Below are 22,569 nucleotides of genomic sequence, written 5' to 3'. Positions count from 1 at the left end.
GAGTCTATACGTTCTGGCTTGTATCCGTCACGGATTGGACAGAGGGAAATGACAGAACACGTGAGACGTGGATCGTACCCGATCCCATCGACCCTAAGCTGCTTGTTTATCCTTGTGTTCCTTCTGATGCTGCAGTTCGATTCCAGTCGTGTGGTGATGGGTAGAACCATTCCTGGAAGCTTAACACAGGGAACATACATTTCACAGCATTCTCGCAAGCACTTATCTCATTGCCATTCACTGTGCTATTGCTGTTGGGTGCGACTCATTTGAGGGACATTTTACTAAAGTAGACAGCTTTTTGTGGAAATATTGGAAGGTACGGTGTCGTCGCTGCTTTGTTCTTTCGACGAAGCGATCGGTTTTTTTGTTGTTGATTTTCTTCTCCCTTTTCCGATTAAAAGGAAAACATGAATGCACTTTCTTTATCAACCGGATGTAAGGGAACACCTGATGATAATTTATTTATTGGTTCCCTTCGGTTCCTTCGGCTTCCTAGTATCTCCGATCAACTCGTCTTTATCGCAGCTCCTTCACAGTGCTAGAACAGTACGAAAGAAGCTATGGAATGTGGAACAGCTGCTTACCGTATCGTACCGATGTGTGACACTTCTTCCTTCGCGTTCTTCTGCACGGTTCCGCATTTTAAATGTTGCGAAAAGAAGCATCGCAGGGGAGCTTTTGTGTTTTGCACCGTCGGCCATCGATGTATCACGGGAACCGCTCCTCTGCGCTTCAACTTTCCATCGTTCGATGTGCAGTTTGCACAACGCAATGACACAGCTGTCCCCAATGAAGTGGATGGACAAGCAGCATTTCCAACGCTTCCACACTTCCATTCCTGGGTGCTTTCGCATGTGAATGCTAGCTTGATATGGCAACTGTTTGCAAAAACACTTACGGCATTAAGGACTTCCAGTGCATTTGATGGCATTATCAGCACGGTACAGCTGTATTGCCAGCACACATTCCGGCCCGGTAGTGTTTGAGAATGTTTTAAAACAGTCGAGTGGTTTCTTAAAATCCATCCAGCTAAACGAAAACAATGTTACACTGCTGTTGCGTCAACGTCAACTTATGCAGCAACAACGGGTCACACAACGTTTTGTTTGGCAGGATGCAGCCGGTTTTGTGAAATAGGTCGCTTTCAATGTTTTTTGAAGCAATCTGTATCGATCGAGCATGGATAAAGCGAACGGAAAACATGTTCATTGGATGGATTTTCATTGGTTAGCAGTGAAGAAACGTACACGGGTTTGTTTTGTGACGCATTCCCTATTATAAGGTCGCAAATTTCGTGGAACATGTTACCAGCATTTCTATCGGACTGAAAATAGACTTACAGATCATGTTAAAGGTTACTGACAGGGACTGATGTTGATGTAATTGCATGGAGTTTCCAAAATCTGGGGAGTGACGGATGTCAATAAACAGAAGGATTTGTTTCATGTGTGCAGCAAATCGATTAATGCTTTCAGATGGCTGCACGTCGAATAAACATTCGTTGAATATAATGGTCGATATCTCTCTCTCCTTTATTGGCTTAATGATTTAACTTTGGTCATGCCGGCCATTTCAGGATTACTAATCTTATTTTTAAGGATAGTCAGTCCGGAGGCGGTCAAACATAATCAAATTTACAATAAATCCAACCGGAGCACGCAACACTGCTTCATTGTATCACAAGCAGCAATAAAGCTCACTATTCGCTATCATCGAAAAATTAACTTAGCAGCTTGCGCAATTACAAAGTAAATCATCGATCAATCGTGCTCGAAATTAATCCTCTCCTACCTATCAGAAAGTAGTGTTCGGTCGATCAAACTCAGCATGCCAACAAATTTCACAGCATTCGAGTCGGAGCATTTGAGGTGAATGGAAATTGGCAGGGTGTTGAAAAAAAGCGAAACTCCAGCTGTGTCATTTTCGGCACAAGAAATTAACGCCTTCCACTCTAATTAAACCATTGCAGGCAAACCTCCGTGCAGAGAGCGAGATACATATATGCATAGAGAGAGAAAGTTTGTGTGTGTGTGAGAGAGCGGGGGTTGGAGGTTTCGGTAGTCACATTTGATTAAAATGTCCTGTTTTCCATCGTCCGTGCGCCTTTCAACGCGTTTCCCTAATTGACGCCCTTTGCAGAGGGTGACCCACCCGGTGCCATAGTGCATTGAAGTCGATGCCTTTTCGAGGTGAACGCTGTTATAATTTGATGCAGTTGCAGTGATTTGCTCTGGGAAATGGTGAAGGAAACGGATGGATTGTTGGTCATAATACCCCACAAGCCACAGCTGCTACCAGCGGGAGAAATGCATCCAAGGGTTGCAATTCGTCAATGTGAGTTTTTTGTATTGTATTTAAACTCGCACCCACAAACTCACACACGCACCGTCACAGGCCGAACAAGCGCACATAAAGGGAGGTCATGCTTGGGTTTAGTTGGAAAAAAGGGAAAGCAACTGGCCCGTTGGTGGTACCCGGCAGGAGGCACACTTTTAATTACGAATGCATTCATAAAATCACTCTAATTTCGAATTGCTGCCGTGCGTTTGGCCGATGGGATCCAAACGTTCTGTGTGCCGGAGCCCTTCATGTAGTGGAAAACAATATTTGCAATAATTCCCTTCCGGCCGGCGTAGCTGGGAAACGGAAAGCAACCACTGCAGGGCCCGGTGCGGTACGGTGATGGGAAAATAAATTATCAGATTATCAAACTGACTGGTGTGCGGATGATTGATTTCGATATCAGAAACTAAAGCGGGATACTTTGAATGTATAATTTCCATAAGGTCCCGCAGGGCACCAATACGTTGTAGTGCACTTGTAGCACAAAGATTGAATTATTTTAATTCATATCGACTGCAGACGACTGGAACGCTATTGAATGGAATGGAAGCGATGAAGAAATGCGACCGTGTTCTACATGCAATTGCAATTTGGGGTATTTATTTGTCGCTTGCAACATTTGCTACATTTGAGCATTTATTGAACTGGTCGGTGTAGTGCTTGATAAATGTAATAATGTTGCAATATTTGTGCATAATGAAATATTATTCATTTAAAAATATAATTTTCAATTATGCTACATAAAAGCATAATGTTGTGTCACACACTAATTAGTCACAATTACAAACAACTTAAGAGCAATGCTAAATGCTCAGAAATAATTAAAGAGCATTAATGTTATTTAAGTGAATTATTTTCTATTTGCAATGTAGATTATACGATAATGCACTTTCACTGCATATTTATTATATTTATTCACCGCTCCACTTTGTAGGCGTCTAAATTTTCATTTGATCTCGCAGTTCGCACTCTCATGATCGTGTTAAAGAGATGATGATGTGCTTAACCCCTCGTGGAAGTTGTATTTTATAATATCTTTAACATCATAACCATCTTCGGGTTAACGGCAAAAGGCAAAAGGCTTTCTTAAAGCTCTCTAACTCAGCTTCAAACAACCACTGACCTCGATTGTTGTCTTTTCCCTTTCCGCTCCATTCGGTCCTTTATCGGTGCTCTAAAGCATGAATAATTTATTGTGATAATTGTAGCGCTTACCACCACGGTGCAATCGTAACCTTCGTGTTCAAATAATATTGATGCTCCAGCCATAAATCCGCACCAATAGACCTCCGGCGAATGTCTGTCATTCAATGAGTCTGGCGCGTCGTCACAAACGGTACCGGGACGGTGATGATGTAACATCGTAACACACAGTGTACGCAATGCTACAAAGCATCAAAGCGCACAGCAGTCAGCACTGGCAAGCGCGCTGAGAAAGTTCATCTGCGCGATGCGCTTTGGCTGGTCATCGACTGTAGAAGAAGGGTAAATTGTTTTGGGGGTGTGGATGATGAAACGTGCGCAATATGCCGTATGATTTGAAGCAGTGTGTGCGAGATGCAAATGTTAGCCACACGTCTCCGGAGCATAATGTTGCCATCTGTCTCCCTCCATCGGGTGTGTGTGTGGGATAGTGGAGAGATATGCTTCCGACGTTGAAGATGACCTGGGACGCATAGAGACGTAATGGAGCTGTTTGTCTGTATCCGGTCGTACCAAGACGCTTGGCAGAGGTTATAAAAGTATCCAAACGGAAGATGCACGTTGTCAGTGGTGTATGATCGGTTCCGGTGGCTAGACGTCCGCGGTGGGTGAAACAAGCCCTTTTGAAAGTTCGAACATGGAAGTAAGTACCTGATGAAGAGAGATATTGAAGACACAGGATTCGATCGTACTCAGCAATTTATCTTTCACTTCATATTATTTTGAAACGTTGATCGTTGTGGTAGATCTGTTCATCACTTTTAGTCGAAACGCTCACAATAATGGGCTTTGGAGGAACTTCTCAACGAAGGCGGAGATTTGGACGAGACACACTGTTAGGACATTGCTGTTTGTTGATGCTGTTGATATACTGCTGGCAGCAGTCACCTGTACATGGAGCGTCCTGGAGAAGTAAGGCGAAATTGTACAAGTCCGATGATGATTATTACGAATCGAGTGAAGGTTACGATACGGACGAAGATGACAAACACCACGAAACAGGTGAGATAAATTTCGGCTCCTCGAACCTGCATGACGATAACGAATCCGTGGAAATTGAATATGAAGAGCACGATCACCATCATCATAATCTTCCCAATGGAGTGTTCGAGTCTAACGAATCGACCGAAGATCAACCCGATTCCTTCAACAACTCCGAGCTGTTGGCGCAGCTAGGTCTCCAACACAAAACAGCACGGGGAAAGAAAAAGAGCAGAAAGTATGCAGCGCCACCAGTCACAATCGCTGTTCCGTATCCTGTACACGTGGAGCGCAAGGTTCCCGTGTTCATCGAGAAAAAGGTTCCGGTGATCGTGGAGAAGAAGGTGGAGGTACCGATAGATCGGCCCTACGAAGTGCCTGTTCCGGTGAAAGTGCCCGTACACGAAAAGGAAGTGATACACGTGCCCAAACCGATCGTCTTTAACGTCGATCGGCCTTACCCGGTGTTTGTGCAACGGACTGTATTCGTGGAGAAGTACCGACCGTTCAAGGTGTTGATCAAATCGAGAACACGCTACTAAACGCACAGAGCTGCTGTGACAGATTCACGTGTGACAGTGTCCAAATGCACCTCCGTCGTCCACTAGACGAAGTGAAATGGGAGGTCGATGAAAGTGGCCAATGCGTTGGCAGCGCGATCGCAATGTACAAGAAACCATCGGGAAAAACAAACGTCAATGAACTGTGGGCATTTAAAGACGGAGAGTTTTGTGTGGGCCGTTTGGTCACTGCGTCTAATCCGTTCGCCAATTTTTCGGGGAAATCAACCTTAGGTAACGGTCCATGGGTATATCCGCACCACTTTCTTAGGGTTGGTGGGAGACGAATAAATCAGTGAAACGCACTAACTACCCCAAAACACTCCGTATGCTGCACCGCTCTGTCTTCTTCGCGTGGCTCTTCACGTAACCTCAAAGAAGTGGAGAAGAAAAAAAGCAACACGAGCCTTTTGTCCGTTTGGGGTTTACCGCAGCGATTGCCAATGCTTCTACTGCGCCTATTATGCTTATACACGCTCGTTTCGTTTCGTGTTCGGTACGGTTGACGGATCGGTGTGTAAGTGATGTTGGTGATTTTTTGTGCCCCTTTGCTTTCATTCGTTTGTAGCTACAAATTTGGAACTGTTGCCACGGATTCCAACATCCAACAATAATCCATGCAAATTAATCGCCCACTTGTAAAAAGGTGGTACTTATTAGTCATCAGTGTTAGCTTCGATGAGTTGTTATCTCATCGTGGCACGCGAAACTGCCCTCTCTTTCGTTGTTTCTCTGGCTCGCTAGCTGCTATTATCACGGAAGTTTGTTTAGAAAATTAAGCGAAGAAGCTGACGAGTGTGAATGATTATAATAAACAAGTATGTAAAGGTGCGATAAAACGTGATGAAACGCATGATTGACCGTTTGGAAAGTGTCAATGCCTCATAAGGGTTGGACAGTGTATGAAACAAATTACATAACTTTACAAAGCTTAAGCGTACCATACGAGTTGTCTATTACAGTAAGAACGATAAACTGTTGCGTATAAACTAGGCCAAAACCTTCTAGAAACATAAACAAATTCGAATAAGAATCATACTTTAGTTATAAAACCAATCAATAAATTACATCGTGGCAGGCACATTTACTAATTTAAACAACGCATTTCAACAATCATTTTTCTAATTGCTTGAACTGTATAATAAATTAAAGTAATAAAATAATTAAAACAATTAGACATTGCTACATACAATACCCTCATAGTAATATAGAATCAGGAAACGTCAATTTATCTTAGTAGAGTAGAAAATCCCTCAGCTTATGAAATCACGATGCATTAAGTTCTTCAATGATTGATAGAGAAAAATCTCTTAAGAAAAAGTAAATTTTGTAATGAATTTTTCTGATATCCCATGAATAACTCTTAAGCTATATATAAGGGGTTGGCCTTGGCTATCCATTTATATTGTCAATGCAAGATATTGTCACAATTTTGGGATAAGCAATACTATTTCTGAGGCGCTACCAATTTTAAACGTCATTAACTTGTTATCCTCATTCACTTCTAAAAACGCTCTTGAATTATTTGTCACAAAAAAAGCATTTTCCTACTAGCTGCTAGTGTAATATTAGCTCCTTTCCCACATTCTAAACTGTTGTCAAATGCGTTTGATTGACAATCAAACATGTGGTCCAGAATTCCGAAAAGCTCTTAGGCATGGACATACTTTAAGATAATTGTAACATCGATTACTTTTCACAAGTTGTGTCACACACTTACAACGCTTCCCTACAAACCTCGCCTCTAATTCGGCATGAAATTTAAATTTCTCTAATGCCCTTGCGTTGCATCGCTTGTAACTCACAAACGCCATTAAAAGAACAAGGCTACCGACCCCGAACGAAATCCAAATAAATTGACTACATCGATGCACACCATGTACGTTTTTTAGGTACGTCGATTGTGGTTCATATTTCTTCTTCCGGTTAGCCTACGGTCCAGAACCTTGGTCGACCATTGTTCCATTTTGGTTGGCATCCTTTTGTGCGGTTAGCCTGCCTGGCAAAGTGATCGGGCTGGGGGTTTTTTTTGTGTGGAATGGGGACGGAAAACCAGAAGCATAAGCCCCCACTCCACGTGAATCGGTCCAGTCCATCGGTACACAATGGACTCAATCCTGCCGATGGCCTGTCTAAACTGTTATGATTTGCAGCAGAAGCACCAGTAACTGCCCTCTGCTGCACGTGCAGCACGCAGTCCGTACCTTCATTTCATACATTAGATAAAGTGCATCTAATGGGTGAGGTAACGGACACATAGGGACAGTGGCGCACATACAGGGGAACACCGTAACGAACATGCAATTTGAAGATGAAACCATAACCTGAAACGGCCAAGTGGTAAGAAGAGAAAAAAGAACGACCGGACCATAGCATCGCCAGCGCAAAGATAGTGCAACCCGGCGGGCATCGAGATGGCCAATGTGCAGCGCGGCAGGAATAAAGTGGATGGCTAGAAACAAAACTATGAAGGAAAGAAAAGTATACCAACAAAAAATGGACCAAACTTCTTCCGACCCCAATGGAACACACAAATCTCGTAACCGTTTGTTGACGATATTATCGCTTAGTGAGGGCGCGCATGATGCTGAGATGTCGGACATATCGGGATCGTTTTATGGGGATCGAAGGACGCCTCTACGTCGCTCACCCGTTATGCCCGGAAGGTTCGTGCGCGCTGGTAAATGCTAAAGCCCTCCTTCAGTGCATACGAATAAAGGGAAAGATGTAATGGAGACCGTTTGAGCGCTTTTCGCAACGTGTTTCCTTCCTTCTCACCACGGCCAATGGGGATCATGCAATCTACACATGGTATCTATAAACATGGAACTATGATGAGTTTATGATTCGCTCCGGGGTGATGGTGATGCTTTCGTGAAGCGTTACAAAAAATTGCTGTCGTTTGCAGCAGGACGACGATGCGCTGGTTGTTTTGTACGCTGATGGGGATATCTCGCTGTATCTGGTTACGGTATCCGATGACGGTCGAAGGATATGCTAGTGTCGTAGCAAACGTAAATGCAACAAGAACGCAAATCGAAGGAAACAGATTCAATTTGTTGTGATTCCGTTGTGGAGTGTGCGGTTCACATCTAGCTTTTTGTTGTTATTCAGCTAAAGGTAGGGTATTTCTGGGGAAATTATAAATGGAACCATTAGAACGAATGAAATTAAATTAAGTAATTTAATATGGCAATCATTATATTTTCCGTTTGCGCAAAGGTTTTCTTCAGTTTGATCTCATTACCAGGTTTATTGGATTATTGTGCGCTATAATGTTCTCTGGTTTATCACATGATAGAAGGTTAGTATTGTAATGATTTAACAAATTCATATCACAAATAATAGCATCTAAAAACGTTTAATAAATCAATATTTTACAACCGTCTCTTTACACAACCCTGTAATTTTAAGCTGTGTGCACGTTAAAATAGAATGCATCAGGACGATTGGTTCTTTCCGAGAATAACGCAGCACCATGTAGGGTAAAACGAGCGCGTACCAAGCAATCACTGCATCGATGCACTCTTGAATGCTGTCGTGCTGTCGGTGGGCCAACTTGTAACGAAGATAAAAAAGGATTTCTAAAAACTTCTATCCTTCTGCGGGTGTGGTGTAAAGTTTCCTAACGCAACAAACACACGATCGAATCGAAGGATGGATGCTTCACGGCCGCCTGGGTTGGTTTTTTCGGGTAAGGTGTCAAAATTCAATTTAAAACAACAGCCTCCAGCGTTCAGAACTGACGACGGCCACCTAGAGTGAGTATCGCGCTTATGAATGTTGACGTCGTTTTTTGGGGGAGGTGTATCGATGAAGGAACTGTATGGGAACGTTACTAGTAAGCCAATGTTGTTTCACTATGTCGTTAAACTTTTTAAACGAAAGTAGTGCTTCTACGAACTGACAGTTCGTGGTCCGGAGCAGCACATTTCATGCGTAACGCTAATCGTAAGTGATCGAAGTGAACGCCTGTGGAAACTTTTCAACCAAACATCTCTAGTTCTTGTGATGCTCGTGTGTCTTTTCCACTTGGTCTACACGAGTTGGACAAGTGCGGAAAAGACCACGAAGATTGGTTGTCGCTGATGATGAGCATGAGATGTTTCTTCTGTTGGATGATATAACCATCGACCTTAATGCTGTCATTGAACCACGGGAACACAATAGTACGGTGAAGTGACTTCGCTGTCTCCCGCCATCTCTCGGGGCCATGGGAGGGAACTTAAATCGACAATAGCAACTACAATGGTACGGTGACGCCTAGGAAAAAGAGTGCACCATTCGCTTGTTTCTCTTTTATGTGCAGGATTTGTGGTGGTCTTGTGTGTCATGAACGAAAGGAGTTCTTAGATCATTGCCAGATTACGTGCAATATTAAATTGACGCAGGAACCCTTGCGGGAAGCGGTTGCAAATGGACATAAGGGACGCGTTGGATGCTGTGTAAAGCTAACATTTGCCGTAATATCGGTAACTATTGCTTAACGGAGCCACATTGGACATTCATCTCCCATAACCGCAAAAGAATGGTAGCAGACGAAGGTTGGGGAAATACCTTTTTTTGTTGAAAATAAACCCAGGCTTCATCTAAATGAAGTGCTTTTCCTCAACGGATCATTCCTTTCTTCCCTGCTCATCCCGTTATGATTGCCACAGGATCTACTCAGATTATTACTGCTGTTGTGAAGCACAACGGGATGGTTCTCTCCCTAACCAGTGGCTAACCGTCCTGCAGAGAAGACTACCCGAAGATTTCGTGTACATGCACTAACCAGGAAGTGCTTCAGACGGAACCAGAAAAACCAGATGGGCCCGGAATGTTTGCGTTATTAAATTGCCCATCTTCATTACCGAAATTTGCAATCACGCGTCACCGCGTGCCTGTCTTTCACCCGGACGCCTTCAGCACCGTACACTGTGCACGCTTGGCACACGGAAGATAAAGAACTTTGTCCGAGAATTCGATTGCCACTACGCCAAGTTGGCAGCACCACCTTCCATGAAGTTTTGCAAACCTCCGTGAGTGGAATTGGAAAGAGTTTGGGAAAAGGCGGTGATGGCATAAAAGTCGAATCCATCACCATGATTGATCGATGAGTTTTATGGTTTTTGACGAGTGCCGATCGAGGAGTGGCAGGATTTCTGAGGCAGACCGGAAGTGTCTGCCGGGTACGACCGGGTACACGGATTGTTGCTCCGTTTGGCAATGTATCGTGCATGGCACGGTAGCACACTTTTGCTACTGCTTGCACCAATCATTCTCAGACTATTATTCTAGGCTTGTTTCGAGTGTGGTTCAGAGTTGTGTTGTTTTTTTTTCGGGTCAGCAAAAGGTACGCCATACGAACCGTCCGTTGTGAAACATGTGTTCGCTTTGATGATGTGTCTATACTGCTGTACGGAAAATTGCTACCAGCTTTCGAATGCCATGTTGACAGGAGCCAGATTTTTCGGATGGGATAATCAATAGCCATTTGCTTTTTGTGTAATGAAATACGCTCGAATCGGGTTCGGTGCGGTACCGAAATTGCAATGCAATGTAAGTCTACCGGTTGATGTGTCAATCCAGTGACGAGAGGTCAGTACTGCTAATGGAGTGCACTGGAATTGAAATCAAAAACCATCATCTGCAAACCGGACCTGAGAAGAAAAGGAAAATAGTGGACAGGATTAAGGGGAAACACCTGTACGCCCAAACAGACTACTCAATGTGATGAAAGCTTTATCCATTTTCTCGTTTCATTTTTGATTTTTTTACTTTCATAAGCGTGTAGTTAAGTTAAACGTTTTTTTTGCTGTTTATGTTTTGAATCAAAGTTAATTATTTTAAGCGTAAGTAAAGCGTTACGATTTAACATTAGTTTTCCTTCTAACTTTGTTTTCATAACTACAAATTTTGTATTTTAAAGCATAATTATAATAATTAACTTAAGGAACCATACAATCTAGAGGAAGGGTGTTAAAGTAAAACATGAAATATAGCTTCTTCTTCTCTTGTGACACTACATCCTCAAGAGGTCTTTGTGTGTCATTACTGGCTTTCCCTGGGAGGTTTGGCACGGATGGGATTTGATCCTCGGTCCTGTCGTGTAGAGACCAGAGCTGATACCTACTGACTAATTGCCCGAAATATAGCTTCCCTTTGTATTCTTCCATTGTTACAAGAAATCAAAAATATTGCATTGTTTCTTTCCTGTTTAAGACGTTCCAGTAAACGAATTTCTTTAGAGCTTCCTTAAACGTAAAATAGGTAACACTTTGCTGCATTTGATACTACCAATCAAATGCTCTAACAGGCTCTTACAATAGTCTTGCAAATACAGCTTAATCAGCGAGCATGATCTGCAACAACGTTATCACCCAATCCTGTATATTCATTTCAGCATAAACTCAACAACAAACTCGATCGCTTTCGTCTTCATCACGCGTGAAAATGCATCCACGCGTCCAAGAGTTACGCAAACGTTAGGGATCATTCAACTATTACGTAACACTGGAAAAAGGGGTGGGGGGTGGGGTTACTTCTAGTGTTAGGATTTATTACACGTGGGACGATGGGGTTCAAATTTGTGTTACTTAACATATAATGAGGTATTCTAAAATTCTGGATTTTTAATGCATTCGTGAAAAATACCACCCATGGAATACACGATCAATACTGTGAGTAAGTAGGATGAAGTAAAGCGTTGTAAATTTCCTCATAATCGTACGGTAAGAACCTCCACAAACGATTCTTCGACACCAAGAGAACATCCACAGAGAAAGTAACACTTACTTCTATCCTCTAGTCGCCGTTTTAGTATATCTTTAGTTGTTTTTTTTTCTCATGTTATCATTGTTCATAATTCGAGATGCTTTACTACAGGTTATCGATAATATTAGTATATCCCACGAAGGGGAAATAATCCTTCACCTTCTTCAATTCATTCGATCATTAGTAAAAGATCTAGAAGCTAAAATATTTTGTATGTAACAGAGCGGGGTTTACCTAGAGGCAGGGAGGGTGTCAAAAATCCACTATTTTTGCGTTACGTTATATTTGAATCATCCCTTAGCTTATTTTTCTATGCCACCGAACAACATGCAGTCGGTATGCCAGCGTAACGGATGGACGGTCACAAGGAACATCACAACCTCACACCCACACGTGGATCGCTTGATAAGCCCAATTGCAGGTGTCGAGCCATCTTACCAACGCCAGCCGTGCGTTAGATTGCGCCCAATGTGTAGGCCGGTGATCAGTTTCGATGATGATTGCTAATAAGATTTAATCACAACCTCACCATCGGATAACGCTTAATTGGTGCGGATTTGGCATTGGTTGGGTTTAGGATTATCGAGAAGCAACAGCAACGAGAGGGTTTCTGCTCGTCTCTTGTGCTGACTCGTTCCATTTTCCGGCGGGTGTTTTCGCGAACCGTGTATCGTACATGAAATGGGAAACCAATGGATGGGTTAAAGGTGGGTATTGCTGCAACTCATGAGTTGGAAGTGTTGGTTTGATTTAATTTCGCGCAACTTTCACACTGAACCATCGTAAGCAAGCCGTTTATGAATGAGTTGGTCCACGAAGAGTTGGTCATGTAAGATACAAGGTATTTAAAGGCTGAATTAATGATGAAATTTTTATAGTGGCTTTTTATGTACTGTTATAAATGAGGCTTTTAAAAATTCATTCGAAAAGTAGCACTTGTGCTTATTAAAAAATTGCGATAGTATACTAATTGATTGCGTGTGATTGGGTATTGAGAAAATTAAAATCTTACTATTGATGTTAAAACTATTTCTTTAATTTTCTTGCTAATGTTTTTCCAATTTCCTGGTCAGATTTGTAAACGAATGGTTCATCAACATTCAGCCATTTGAATCGATAACCAATTCTAAACCATCTTTCACTGGAATTTCACGAATTTATTTTGGTTTCTTGTTGGTCTGTTTCGTGGTCTTTCGTTATACCACGTTCATCTATATTTTCGGTAGACCTCAGTATGCGTATGAGCTACAACCGTAGCAGGAACAGCTGATACCACAGGCACAACTGGCACCACCGGCACTACCGGTACTACGGGAACAGTTCCTCTGCGACGGTGCTGTCCAATGTCTACGCGCGTATGCAGCTGATCGACGGCCTGCATCGGTCGGCGTGTTGGAAAGTGAAGCACGTGTGTCGGCACTGTCGGTTTCGTCTTTCCATGCTGCAGGAGCTGATTTTGAATGTGAACCGAACCAACCGGAATGAGCGGTACCTTTTGTACGCTCGCAATCTGATCCGTTCGATATTGGTAGGCATAAGCCACGTTCTGTCGGTAGCGGAGATCCCGACGATCCCTGAGCTGCCCTTCGGAAAGGCAGACTATCGCTAGTACGATAAGTAGCCAAAACTCAAACTCGAAGTACTGGAACGGGAGAAAGATAAGAGAAAGCATAATTAAATCAAAACAAATAATATTGAGTGTGAATTAGGTAGGGCTAGAATTTTTTCGGTGGGAAGCTCTGATATGCAGTGAGATCGGATTTACCTTCATGGTGTCGCTAAGCGTCGATTGCCGTTGATGCGCTGTGAAGAAGTGACCATTCGGGCAATGGGTGACAGGTTTTATACCAAATTGTGGTTAACTAAAAACGCTTTGCGGTCACAATGCATGCCTTCTTCCAGACCACCGCTTGTTGACTACACCGGCAATCGGTTTATTGATGGGGTTTTTATTGATTTTATTGTGCGCATTAGGACATTTCCTTCGTGCGTCTAAAATACAGTCGAGTAATGCAATCTATAACCGTTGAACAATCCATTTTGCACAATTCCATCGAAGTCTGTTTTTGGCAAATGCTTCTAAATGATTTTTTTCTTGTTAGGAAATTTTCTTCTTACTATGCGATTGAACTAAAATAATTTGATTTCAATCATAATAAAAGTATTATTCTTCCTCTTCACTACAGAAAATAGTATTGATTTCTCTAATCATATGTGCTAATATCCTTGGTATTTTCACTACTTTGGTTGCCACCGTCGTTTGGTTTCCATTGATTAACAAGTATCGTCTGTGTGTTGATGCCACACCATTTACAAGCTCGTACCATCGCCAACCGTCTTCGATACTAAGCCATTTACAATTTATCGAAACTGTGCGAAGAGATTTCGCCTGTAAATAACTGCAAAAGCCAAGCAAAATGGATCGAACCAAGCGGCGACGAACGCTCCACGTGCCGTTTATTACAACAAACGGTTACTTTGGTAGTCGTTTTTCTTCGACACCGCCACACCTTTAAACTAGGCAGAGCAGCCCAAGTACTAGTCGCAACGTATCACCGGATACCCTTCTCGTTAGTGGAAGAGATGGATGGTGTCGCTGTAAACATGGTGCGCTCCAAACTGTTTGCTCTGGATACGGACGATGCTGCAACTTTCTTGCTGTAGAAAGCTCCAGCACGGGATGATGGCCCACCAAACCCGGGCCACGGCTGTAAATTGCGTTATCAAGACGTATAAATTTAGGATGTTTTGTAATTATTTAATGTGGTTTTCTCCATATCCTAATTTATGTGCGATATTAACTTTAATTGGTGTCTCCCGAGCCGTGATAATAATGGATGTACTGCTAATGTTTTCGCTTCTCGTGTTCGTGTTCGGGCCATATTCGCACCGGCGTCGGTCGATTCTGTGGTGAGCACGGACAGGACAGCCTGCTACCGTCTTCCAGACGAGGAACTCCTATTGCAGTTATTGTACCGTGTTGCAAACGGAACCTTTCTGGTGTTGGTTGGCGCTGGTTTGCAATGGCCGTAGTTTGCGGTTTGACTTCATGAGGTTATGTTTCCTCGTCCCATCTTCGCTTTATCTTCCATTCGGTGTCATTTCATATTCTTACCATGATGTTACGCTACCAACCAATTATTTCTTCCTTTGTGTTCTTACCTACTATTTTGCTTCTTGTTAACCTACCGTTTGATTCGTTTTCACTTGTAAAACCATCCTTTCCAGGTGAGTGTTGGAAAATTAAATGCATTTAAGCACTTTGCCTCTCTTCTGTCGGGGACCAACTCTTCTTTTACAATGAACCTTACAAAATTTCAACTCTTAGCCATAACTCATTTAGATTGCTCAATAATGCGTTACTTTTACATAGATACTGCTTGGCTGTCTAAATGTTGTACATGGGCTTACAATGCTGACAATACTTTCAACTATGAATTTTGAGACTAAAATAGCAATACATTCAAACATAAAAAAGAGTATCCCCTTTATAATTGTCCACTTTCCACACAGGTTTGATTCTATCTGTGTGCATTTATTCATCGTTTAATCTTCTGTTTTGCCATTGGCAATAATTTAATACACATTGTCAGTGATTGCACACAATGAATGCTCTTATTTGTCCATCTTTCCTGCCATTCTAGTTACATTATATACCTGCCATTCTAGTAACAATTTCAAACCAGATTGAAAGTAACCGGTTGGTGGATAGAAACATTTTTTAGAACAAAAAAAATAGAATAGATAGAAAACAAAAAAAATCCGCTTCACGAATAGAGAAAAAGAAACAAACTGAAACAAAAAAAAGCTAGAGAAAAAGAAACAAACTAAAACAAAAGAGTGCATATAACAAACGGTATTTTCACATCAGTATGACAATATAGAACAAAACAAAAGCAGGAAAATATTCTAGGGAAAAGCTGCAGCAAAGAACGGCCAATTAAACTGTTGGAAACCAACAAAAAACTCGGACCAAACATGCAGCAAATCCGGACTGTAAAATGTTCTTCGACGAACTCGCCCCATGTCATCGCCACATTCCTTCCGTTTGCCTGTTTCGTAGCCAGTGGTTGAACAAAACGGACAACATAGAATAAAATAGAAATGCATGCAGTATGAATCGTTCGCTTGTTACTTGCAACGGTACACTGGTTATCGCTTCGGGAAAGACAGACAAAGATCTTCCAGGAATCGTTTTACGTGCAGTGTAGGATAAAGTTTGCAAATAGAACAAAACCTGCTTAACAGAAATTGACAAAAAAAGGTACTAAAAATGAAACTATCGACACTCATCTCGTCGTCGTAAATTCAGCGTGTCCTAGCCATGTGGGAACAAATACTTTGCAAACTGGTATAACAATCACATCTCCGCGCTTTCGTATCTGTCTCGTGTGCAAGTGAGCTGGGAAAAATAACGCAGAAAAAATTGACAACCCGGAATGATCTTGCTTTTGCTCACAACTTGTAACGAACTGGGTGGAAACAATGGAAACATTAAAATACACCAACACACCACAACCAAAAACGCCTCTAAACAACATCAACATGCAAAGCGACATGGTCCACCAACACTCGCACGCCTCGACGAACCTCCGATACTTACTTCCGCCAAAAAGCACGAAGCAAAAAAAGGAACAACTCAAGCGCCATCAATTTCGCGTTGTAATAAATTCATGAGAAAATTGGAAAAACTGCATGAAAAATGGACTAATAATAATTGCCAACCACGCTAGCACAGGTTTGGTTTTTTTTAAGTTTCCCCCAACGAGTTAAGGGGCAGGAGAAATGGTTGGAACTGTTAAAAATGAAACGCGACCTGCTATGAAAATGGCGAAGGATGTGGTTCGCGCAACAGAACAATGCGAATGCGGGAAGGGATTGAAAATGGGTGACACGGCAACAAAAAACAATAGCACTAGAAAATCCTTGTCCAGAAACACAAACATTCAAGATTTAGCAGCCTCGCGGCTGTAACATGCAACATGCTGTGTTCGGGCAATGGAACCAGAGACCCCGAAGCGACACCAACTCGCGTTTGGCAAGGACCAGCACCATGTGGATGAATTGTGGTCAGTCGCATTGCTAGAGAATGGTAATAATAGTTTGTCGTTTTTCCCATCACACATAAACACACACACACACGTACCTAGAGATAGCCACACGTTGCACGTTTCAGTGCGGATCAGCGTCATCTGTGCGAAATGTTTCTTCTAACTGCGGTACTGCTACTTCTGTGCGCTTTGTGGCATCCTTTGGCAGAGGGAACTGCCTAGAAAGTGACCACACGCTGGAAACGCTTGGATTTGCATGTCGGATTGGTTTTTTGTTTTTCGCTTTTCATTTAGATATTTCTTTTTTGGTGACGGTTAAATTGCCCCATTGCACCGACAAATGAAAGGAAAGTTAAGCGTACTGCTGGCTAATTGTTTTTTTTAAGTAAAAGACATTCAAAGGTACAGGAAAACCGTTCTGTGTTCTTCCATAGTCAAAATTAGTTTAGCATTAAGTGGAAGAATACAAAAAAAAGGTTGTAATTTTAGTCACAAAGCGGTTACAGCTTTTTGCCGTACTTTGTTTAACGCAATCAAACTATAATTGCATATTCTTCGTACAAAGAATATTTGATTTTAATTTCTTTTTCTCCATGAATATTTTAAGTTTATTTCTAAATTAAGGATGTCTGTTATGACTCTTCCTAATTTATACTGCAACCTTTACCTTTGCCTTTACTTTGTTAGTCTCTAATGGTTGTGTTCGTTGATTCGAATTTTCAGATTCAACAAAATTCTCAGGCGTTGCGCCTGAGGAATCATAACATCGGCAACAGCCATCTTTATAAAGTTAGACATAAAGTACCAGTAAATATCTTGATTTCGTAATTGAAACTCGTAATAGTTTCTTCGTATAAAAAAACAGTCATAGGCCTCCAAAACCAAGGGATAACGTTGACATCTACATTCTGACAGTTGATATCGTATAGCCTTAAACGCGATATAAGAAATCTATTCTTTCATTGAACTATGCTCCTAGTAGTACATTAGTGAACGGTTAACCTTTACCATGTAGACGGAGCTTTTGTTCAGCATGTTATATGAGCTTTAAAGCTCGTCGACCATGTCTTTGATGCTAATAGTAAACGTCACTATCAATAGTCAGCCGTGTTAGTAGCTGATGGCGATGATTCCTCCTTCCTGCCCAGGTTTTTATTGTACCAGTGGGCTATTCTTCGTATGCGAATAGCAATGATTTGCGATTCCGGGTTTACAGAATTGGCCTTCAGAACAGTGTTCTAAAGGATGTTTTTTTCTGATAATGGTGTTCTCGTTCGCACGGTTGCTCGTTGACAGGGTTTTTGTAAAGATTTTTTACGACACGTTTTGCATGTAGTTATAATCACGAGCCCAATGTCTGCCCATGTTTGTATGTTAGTGCTCGCGCACTATGCGCAGCCTTATCCAAAACGATCTTGCATTCCCCAGGGAAAGTATCCATCCAGGCAAATGAACGTGTGCCGGGCATTGTTTCTATGTTTTGTGTGGAACAATTTTTATGCTCACACTCCTCACAGATTTCAGGACTCTGCTCCACTACACAAACCCATACAGGCACGGGCACACCCACACTCGCCTAACAAGGAATACGGCCAGCAGAACGGGTTCTTTGTTTTGTGGTTGCGTTATTAGATTTTACCAGCTCTTCAGCTTCAGCTTACGTACATGCTTCCCCGATCGCATAGATCGGCTTCATTCCCCTTTGTAATATTGCCTTCCCAGGATGCATTCCACTGTTCCGTGCTCGTCTTGCACCCACCATTCATTCGTGTATAAATTATGGATGCATTGTTCGTGCGAAAAATAAAACAGCGAAGGGAAGAGAATTTTCGCGCGCTCATAAATATGAGCACCGTGAGGGATGTGGAGGGTTTTTGGGGAGAAAAGTGGACCCAAACTACGGGAAAAGAAGGATTCGTTTCCAGCAAAAAACGCCAACTGCATGGTATGCAACCTGGCAGCGTGGAGAAAGAAGCATGAAAGGTGCAATGGGATCTGACACCCAAAAGAAAAAGGGGTAGCCTTTTTTTGGAAAGAAAAGCGCAAATACCGACCAAAAGCTACGGCCAAAGCTCACTCACAACAATACACAAAAACGGGCTCCATCTCTCCCCCTCCCTCCCATCAGACGGCACACCCCTCCCCGTTCCATAAATACCACCAACGCCAACGCTCTTCAACCGCCGTTTCTTCGAGACTTGAGATTTTTATTGTTACACTTTTGCATTCATCGCTGCAACAACGGACGACCCTTTGCAGTGGAGAGATATTTCATGAAACATGAAACGAACGCGTCCGAAAACAAAACACACCAGCGTAAAAATGGCAGCGGAAAACAAGACTCGCAACGCGCGTGCAGCATGATTTGAAATTTGAATTTATGGGTCGCGCACAAGAACCCCGGGCACAAATATTCAATGAAACGATCCGCACCCATAGCAAAACGAAAGAAAGACCAAACGAAAAGAAAAAAACTCGGTTGTGCTCTTAATTTTTGTTTACCTCACGGTTGTACCCGTTCCCGTAGAATTTTTTGTTTTGCTGCACTATCGCCCAAACCGAACGCAACGTAAGAAAATGTCAACTTTTGAGTTTAAATTTAATATAACCCGGAAGGCAACACTGAATGGAAAACCATTTTCCTGCCACCGTTTGTTTTCTCTGCACTTGCCGGTGTGTATCTGTGTGCGTGTGAGGGTTTCTTTTCATTTAATTCTTTTATCAAATGCAGCAGCAGAAAGAATGTACTCATTACCTGGCAAGATAGATGTAAAAGCTGCAAGAAATGCAATAAATTACTCTCTGTCAGCTACAGAAACAATCTATTAGCGTACCCGGTAGATGGCGCTGTGTCTGCCGTCTAAAGAGGTCAACGTGGTTCGCTTAATGGAGGCGCCTGGTGCTTGGAGACAAGCGTTTCAAACAGGAACACGGCAAACGTGTTTGTTTTTTTTTCGAAGGAGTGTTTAGTAGAAAATGGTTAAATTGTACTTTTTGAATTGTTTTTCACACATTCACACAACATAATAATCAAACGAAAAACGCAAAGTCGTCAAAATTGTTGAACTAGTGAATTCCTTTTCCTTTTCGGATTATAAATAAACAAATAAAATAGTTACTTAATATGTTTTCACAACGCTTGAGCCGTGTTTGACTATTTGGTGCTTTGTCATGCACCGAGATTTATTTCTTTTCGCCTTCACATCACAACAACTACCGATCGCTTTACACCAAAAAACGGTGTCATCCCAATCGGTTCCTCAGACCCGCTCTCAGTGATGATGCTTCTTCACTTTCTTGATGTGCACACTGACCGGGACTGCCTTCTCGATGTAGACTGGCTTCTTCACGTACACTGGGTACGGTTTCTCCACATGCACTGGGTATGGCTTTGGCACCTCAACGTACTCCTTGTGCACAACCGGCACCTCATACGGAACCTTCACCTCCACCGGCACGGGACGATCAACGTGGACTGGCACCTTCTTCTCAACGTAAACCGGAACCTTCTTCTCAATGATGACCGGGACCTTCTTCTCCACGTGCACCGGGTACGGGATCTTCACCGGAACGGGCACATGTTTCTCCACCTCGACCGGGTATGGCACCGGGACCTTCTTCGTAATGGTAACATGCTTCACATGGTGATGATCCGATCGGCTTTCGATCTCACTCAGACCACGCTTCTCGATCGTTTTCTCACCCGACTCGATCGCTGCTCCGGCCACCATTGCCACCGCAATCGAAAGCACAATAAACGTCTACAGGGAGGATAAAGAAATGAAAACAGGGAACCGGATAAGAAACGGACGATCGTACGACACTTTCACTTTCCATCTGCATTACCTTCATCGTTGAACGTCGATTGTTTGTGTGCCGGTGTGAGCTAAAATGGAGCTTGTAACACTTGGTGTAGCTTACCACTGAACAGATCGCAACTAACTGATGTCTTTACCGGTAGCCCGCCCGTACTTTATATACGTCTGCGTACATTGTTCGACACGTTCAGACCGCCACAAACCAAGTTGGTGCTAAAGCAAGCCTAATGAGTGCGCCAAATCGCCTCTATAAGCCCCAAACCGACCCGCCACAATTCAAATCGGCCTCGTTCACGGTTAAGGCTCAACGGGGCAACCCGTGCCTACCAGCGAAACACGTATGACACACGCACCGCCCAATCCCTTCGCCCAACCTGGCCGTGCGATCGTTAGCAGTGCGAGAAATGCGCCCGACCTAATGCCGATTGCGTCATCATCACCGGCTAAAATAAAACCACCAATACCACCAACAGTCGAATGTTGCCATTTGTTCTGTTTTTTTCGGGTTTGTCCATCTTTTGAAGGTAGGTTTTGATTGCATTTTCATGCAGTTCAACGCTCCACTTACACTGCAGGTCGCCTCAGTTTGCCAATGGTTCACCGAGTATTTAGTGCGCTTTTAGCAGTGACCACCATTGTGGCCTTTTTTTTTGTTCAGTGTGAGGTGCTTTTCTTCGGGTTATCGTAAAGGATAACCACCCACGCGAAGCAACACATACAATCACTCCTTGCGACACTACTAACCGCCTCACTGATAACAGCTTTTGCTTTGCTTCAATTGTTGTGACCTCGGGTCCAGTAAAAGGGAGAGTGGGAGTCCGTTGTAGACGCTTAACCGAGCAAAAAGATCCGACTAATGTCAAATGCGTTAAAGCGGTTAGTGATTTAGTGCAATCTACCACGTTCACCTGCGACATCGCACGGGTCGTTGCGTCTTGTAGTTTTGTTGTTTGTTGCGATTCAAGCACTTCTTTTCAGCAATCGGTAAAGGCTGGGTTTGCATCATGTATCATGAAAGTGAAATGTAGCGGAATGCCGCGCTGGTCGGGAAATGGTACCAACGGAAAATTGCCGGCCGGAACGCAGGAAGTGTTCGTGAAATCTTTTACGGCATGTTTGTTCATCGCAGCATCCATGTTCGATGCAGATGGATTTAATTAGTACCAGTGAGTGGCTTATGGTTTTTAATATGTGTGTGTTTTCATCATCTACTTCCACCAGTTTACAATGTGTGCGATGTCATCATATAATAAATGAAATGATCTTCTACGCATGTGGATTTTGAAATCAAACCTAGAAGATTTTTGTATGTGAAAACAAGTATTATGGTGCAATTGCTTACTTTTTATTGGGAAAGTGTTGAAGTTAGATATTGAAAGATTTGTGTTTGATAACCATACATCTAAAATAACAAAGCATACGATCGTATGTACCTTTATTGTTTATTAAAACACAAAAAGGCATCATTCGACATAATAATGATACACGGCAAATACATTATAAAGCGCACAACTTTATCAAACATATCGTACATCATGAAACAAGGACCAGACTGCGAAAAAAAAATTCAATCAGCCAAACCGAACGTCTAGGCCCTTAATTGACCCTTGACCCTCGTCACTCATCAGCCAATATTCCCGGCAGGCCAACAAAAACCTGCCGTCGATTGACAGCACAAACCTTCGCAGCAACTAGAAGCGCCATCCGGGCAAACAAAAAAAACCCCGACAGCGAATGGAAGGAGATGAATATGCAAAGCGCCTGATGTTCGAAACCACCTGTGATGTTTTTTTGTTTTATCCATTCTTTTCAAAAGTATATTGCCGTTTTAGTTGCTACTGTTGTTTTTTAGAA

General features: G+C 42.6%; 3 protein-coding genes across 3 annotated transcripts in view; 2 read left to right on the top strand and 1 right to left on the bottom strand.

Annotated features, from left to right (window-relative positions):
- LOC125761750 (uncharacterized) overlaps positions 1-22,569 on the top strand; it is a 137,929-nt gene that overhangs the window by 26,709 nt on the left and 88,651 nt on the right. The window lies entirely within an intron of this gene.
- LOC125761768 (uncharacterized) lies at positions 790-9,038 on the top strand. Its single transcript, XM_049423227.1, has 2 exons — positions 790-4,192; positions 4,296-9,038. Exons 1-2 carry the CDS (start codon positions 4,187-4,189, stop codon positions 5,070-5,072), a joined length of 783 nt encoding a protein of 260 aa, XP_049279184.1. The 5' UTR covers positions 790-4,186; the 3' UTR covers positions 5,073-9,038.
- On the bottom strand, positions 20,026-21,460 carry LOC125761774 (zinc finger protein 512B-like). The gene is made up of 2 exons (XM_049423235.1): positions 20,744-21,460; positions 20,026-20,658 (listed from the first exon to the last, which is right to left on the bottom strand). Exons 1-2 carry the CDS (start codon positions 20,747-20,749, stop codon positions 20,170-20,172), a joined length of 495 nt encoding a protein of 164 aa, XP_049279192.1. The 5' UTR covers positions 20,750-21,460; the 3' UTR covers positions 20,026-20,169.

This window comes from Anopheles funestus, chromosome 2RL, assembly GCF_943734845.2.
Source record: "Anopheles funestus chromosome 2RL, idAnoFuneDA-416_04, whole genome shotgun sequence".
NCBI lineage: Eukaryota > Metazoa > Arthropoda > Insecta > Diptera > Culicidae > Anopheles > Anopheles funestus.
This window is presented reverse-complemented; position numbering and strand designations above follow the sequence as displayed.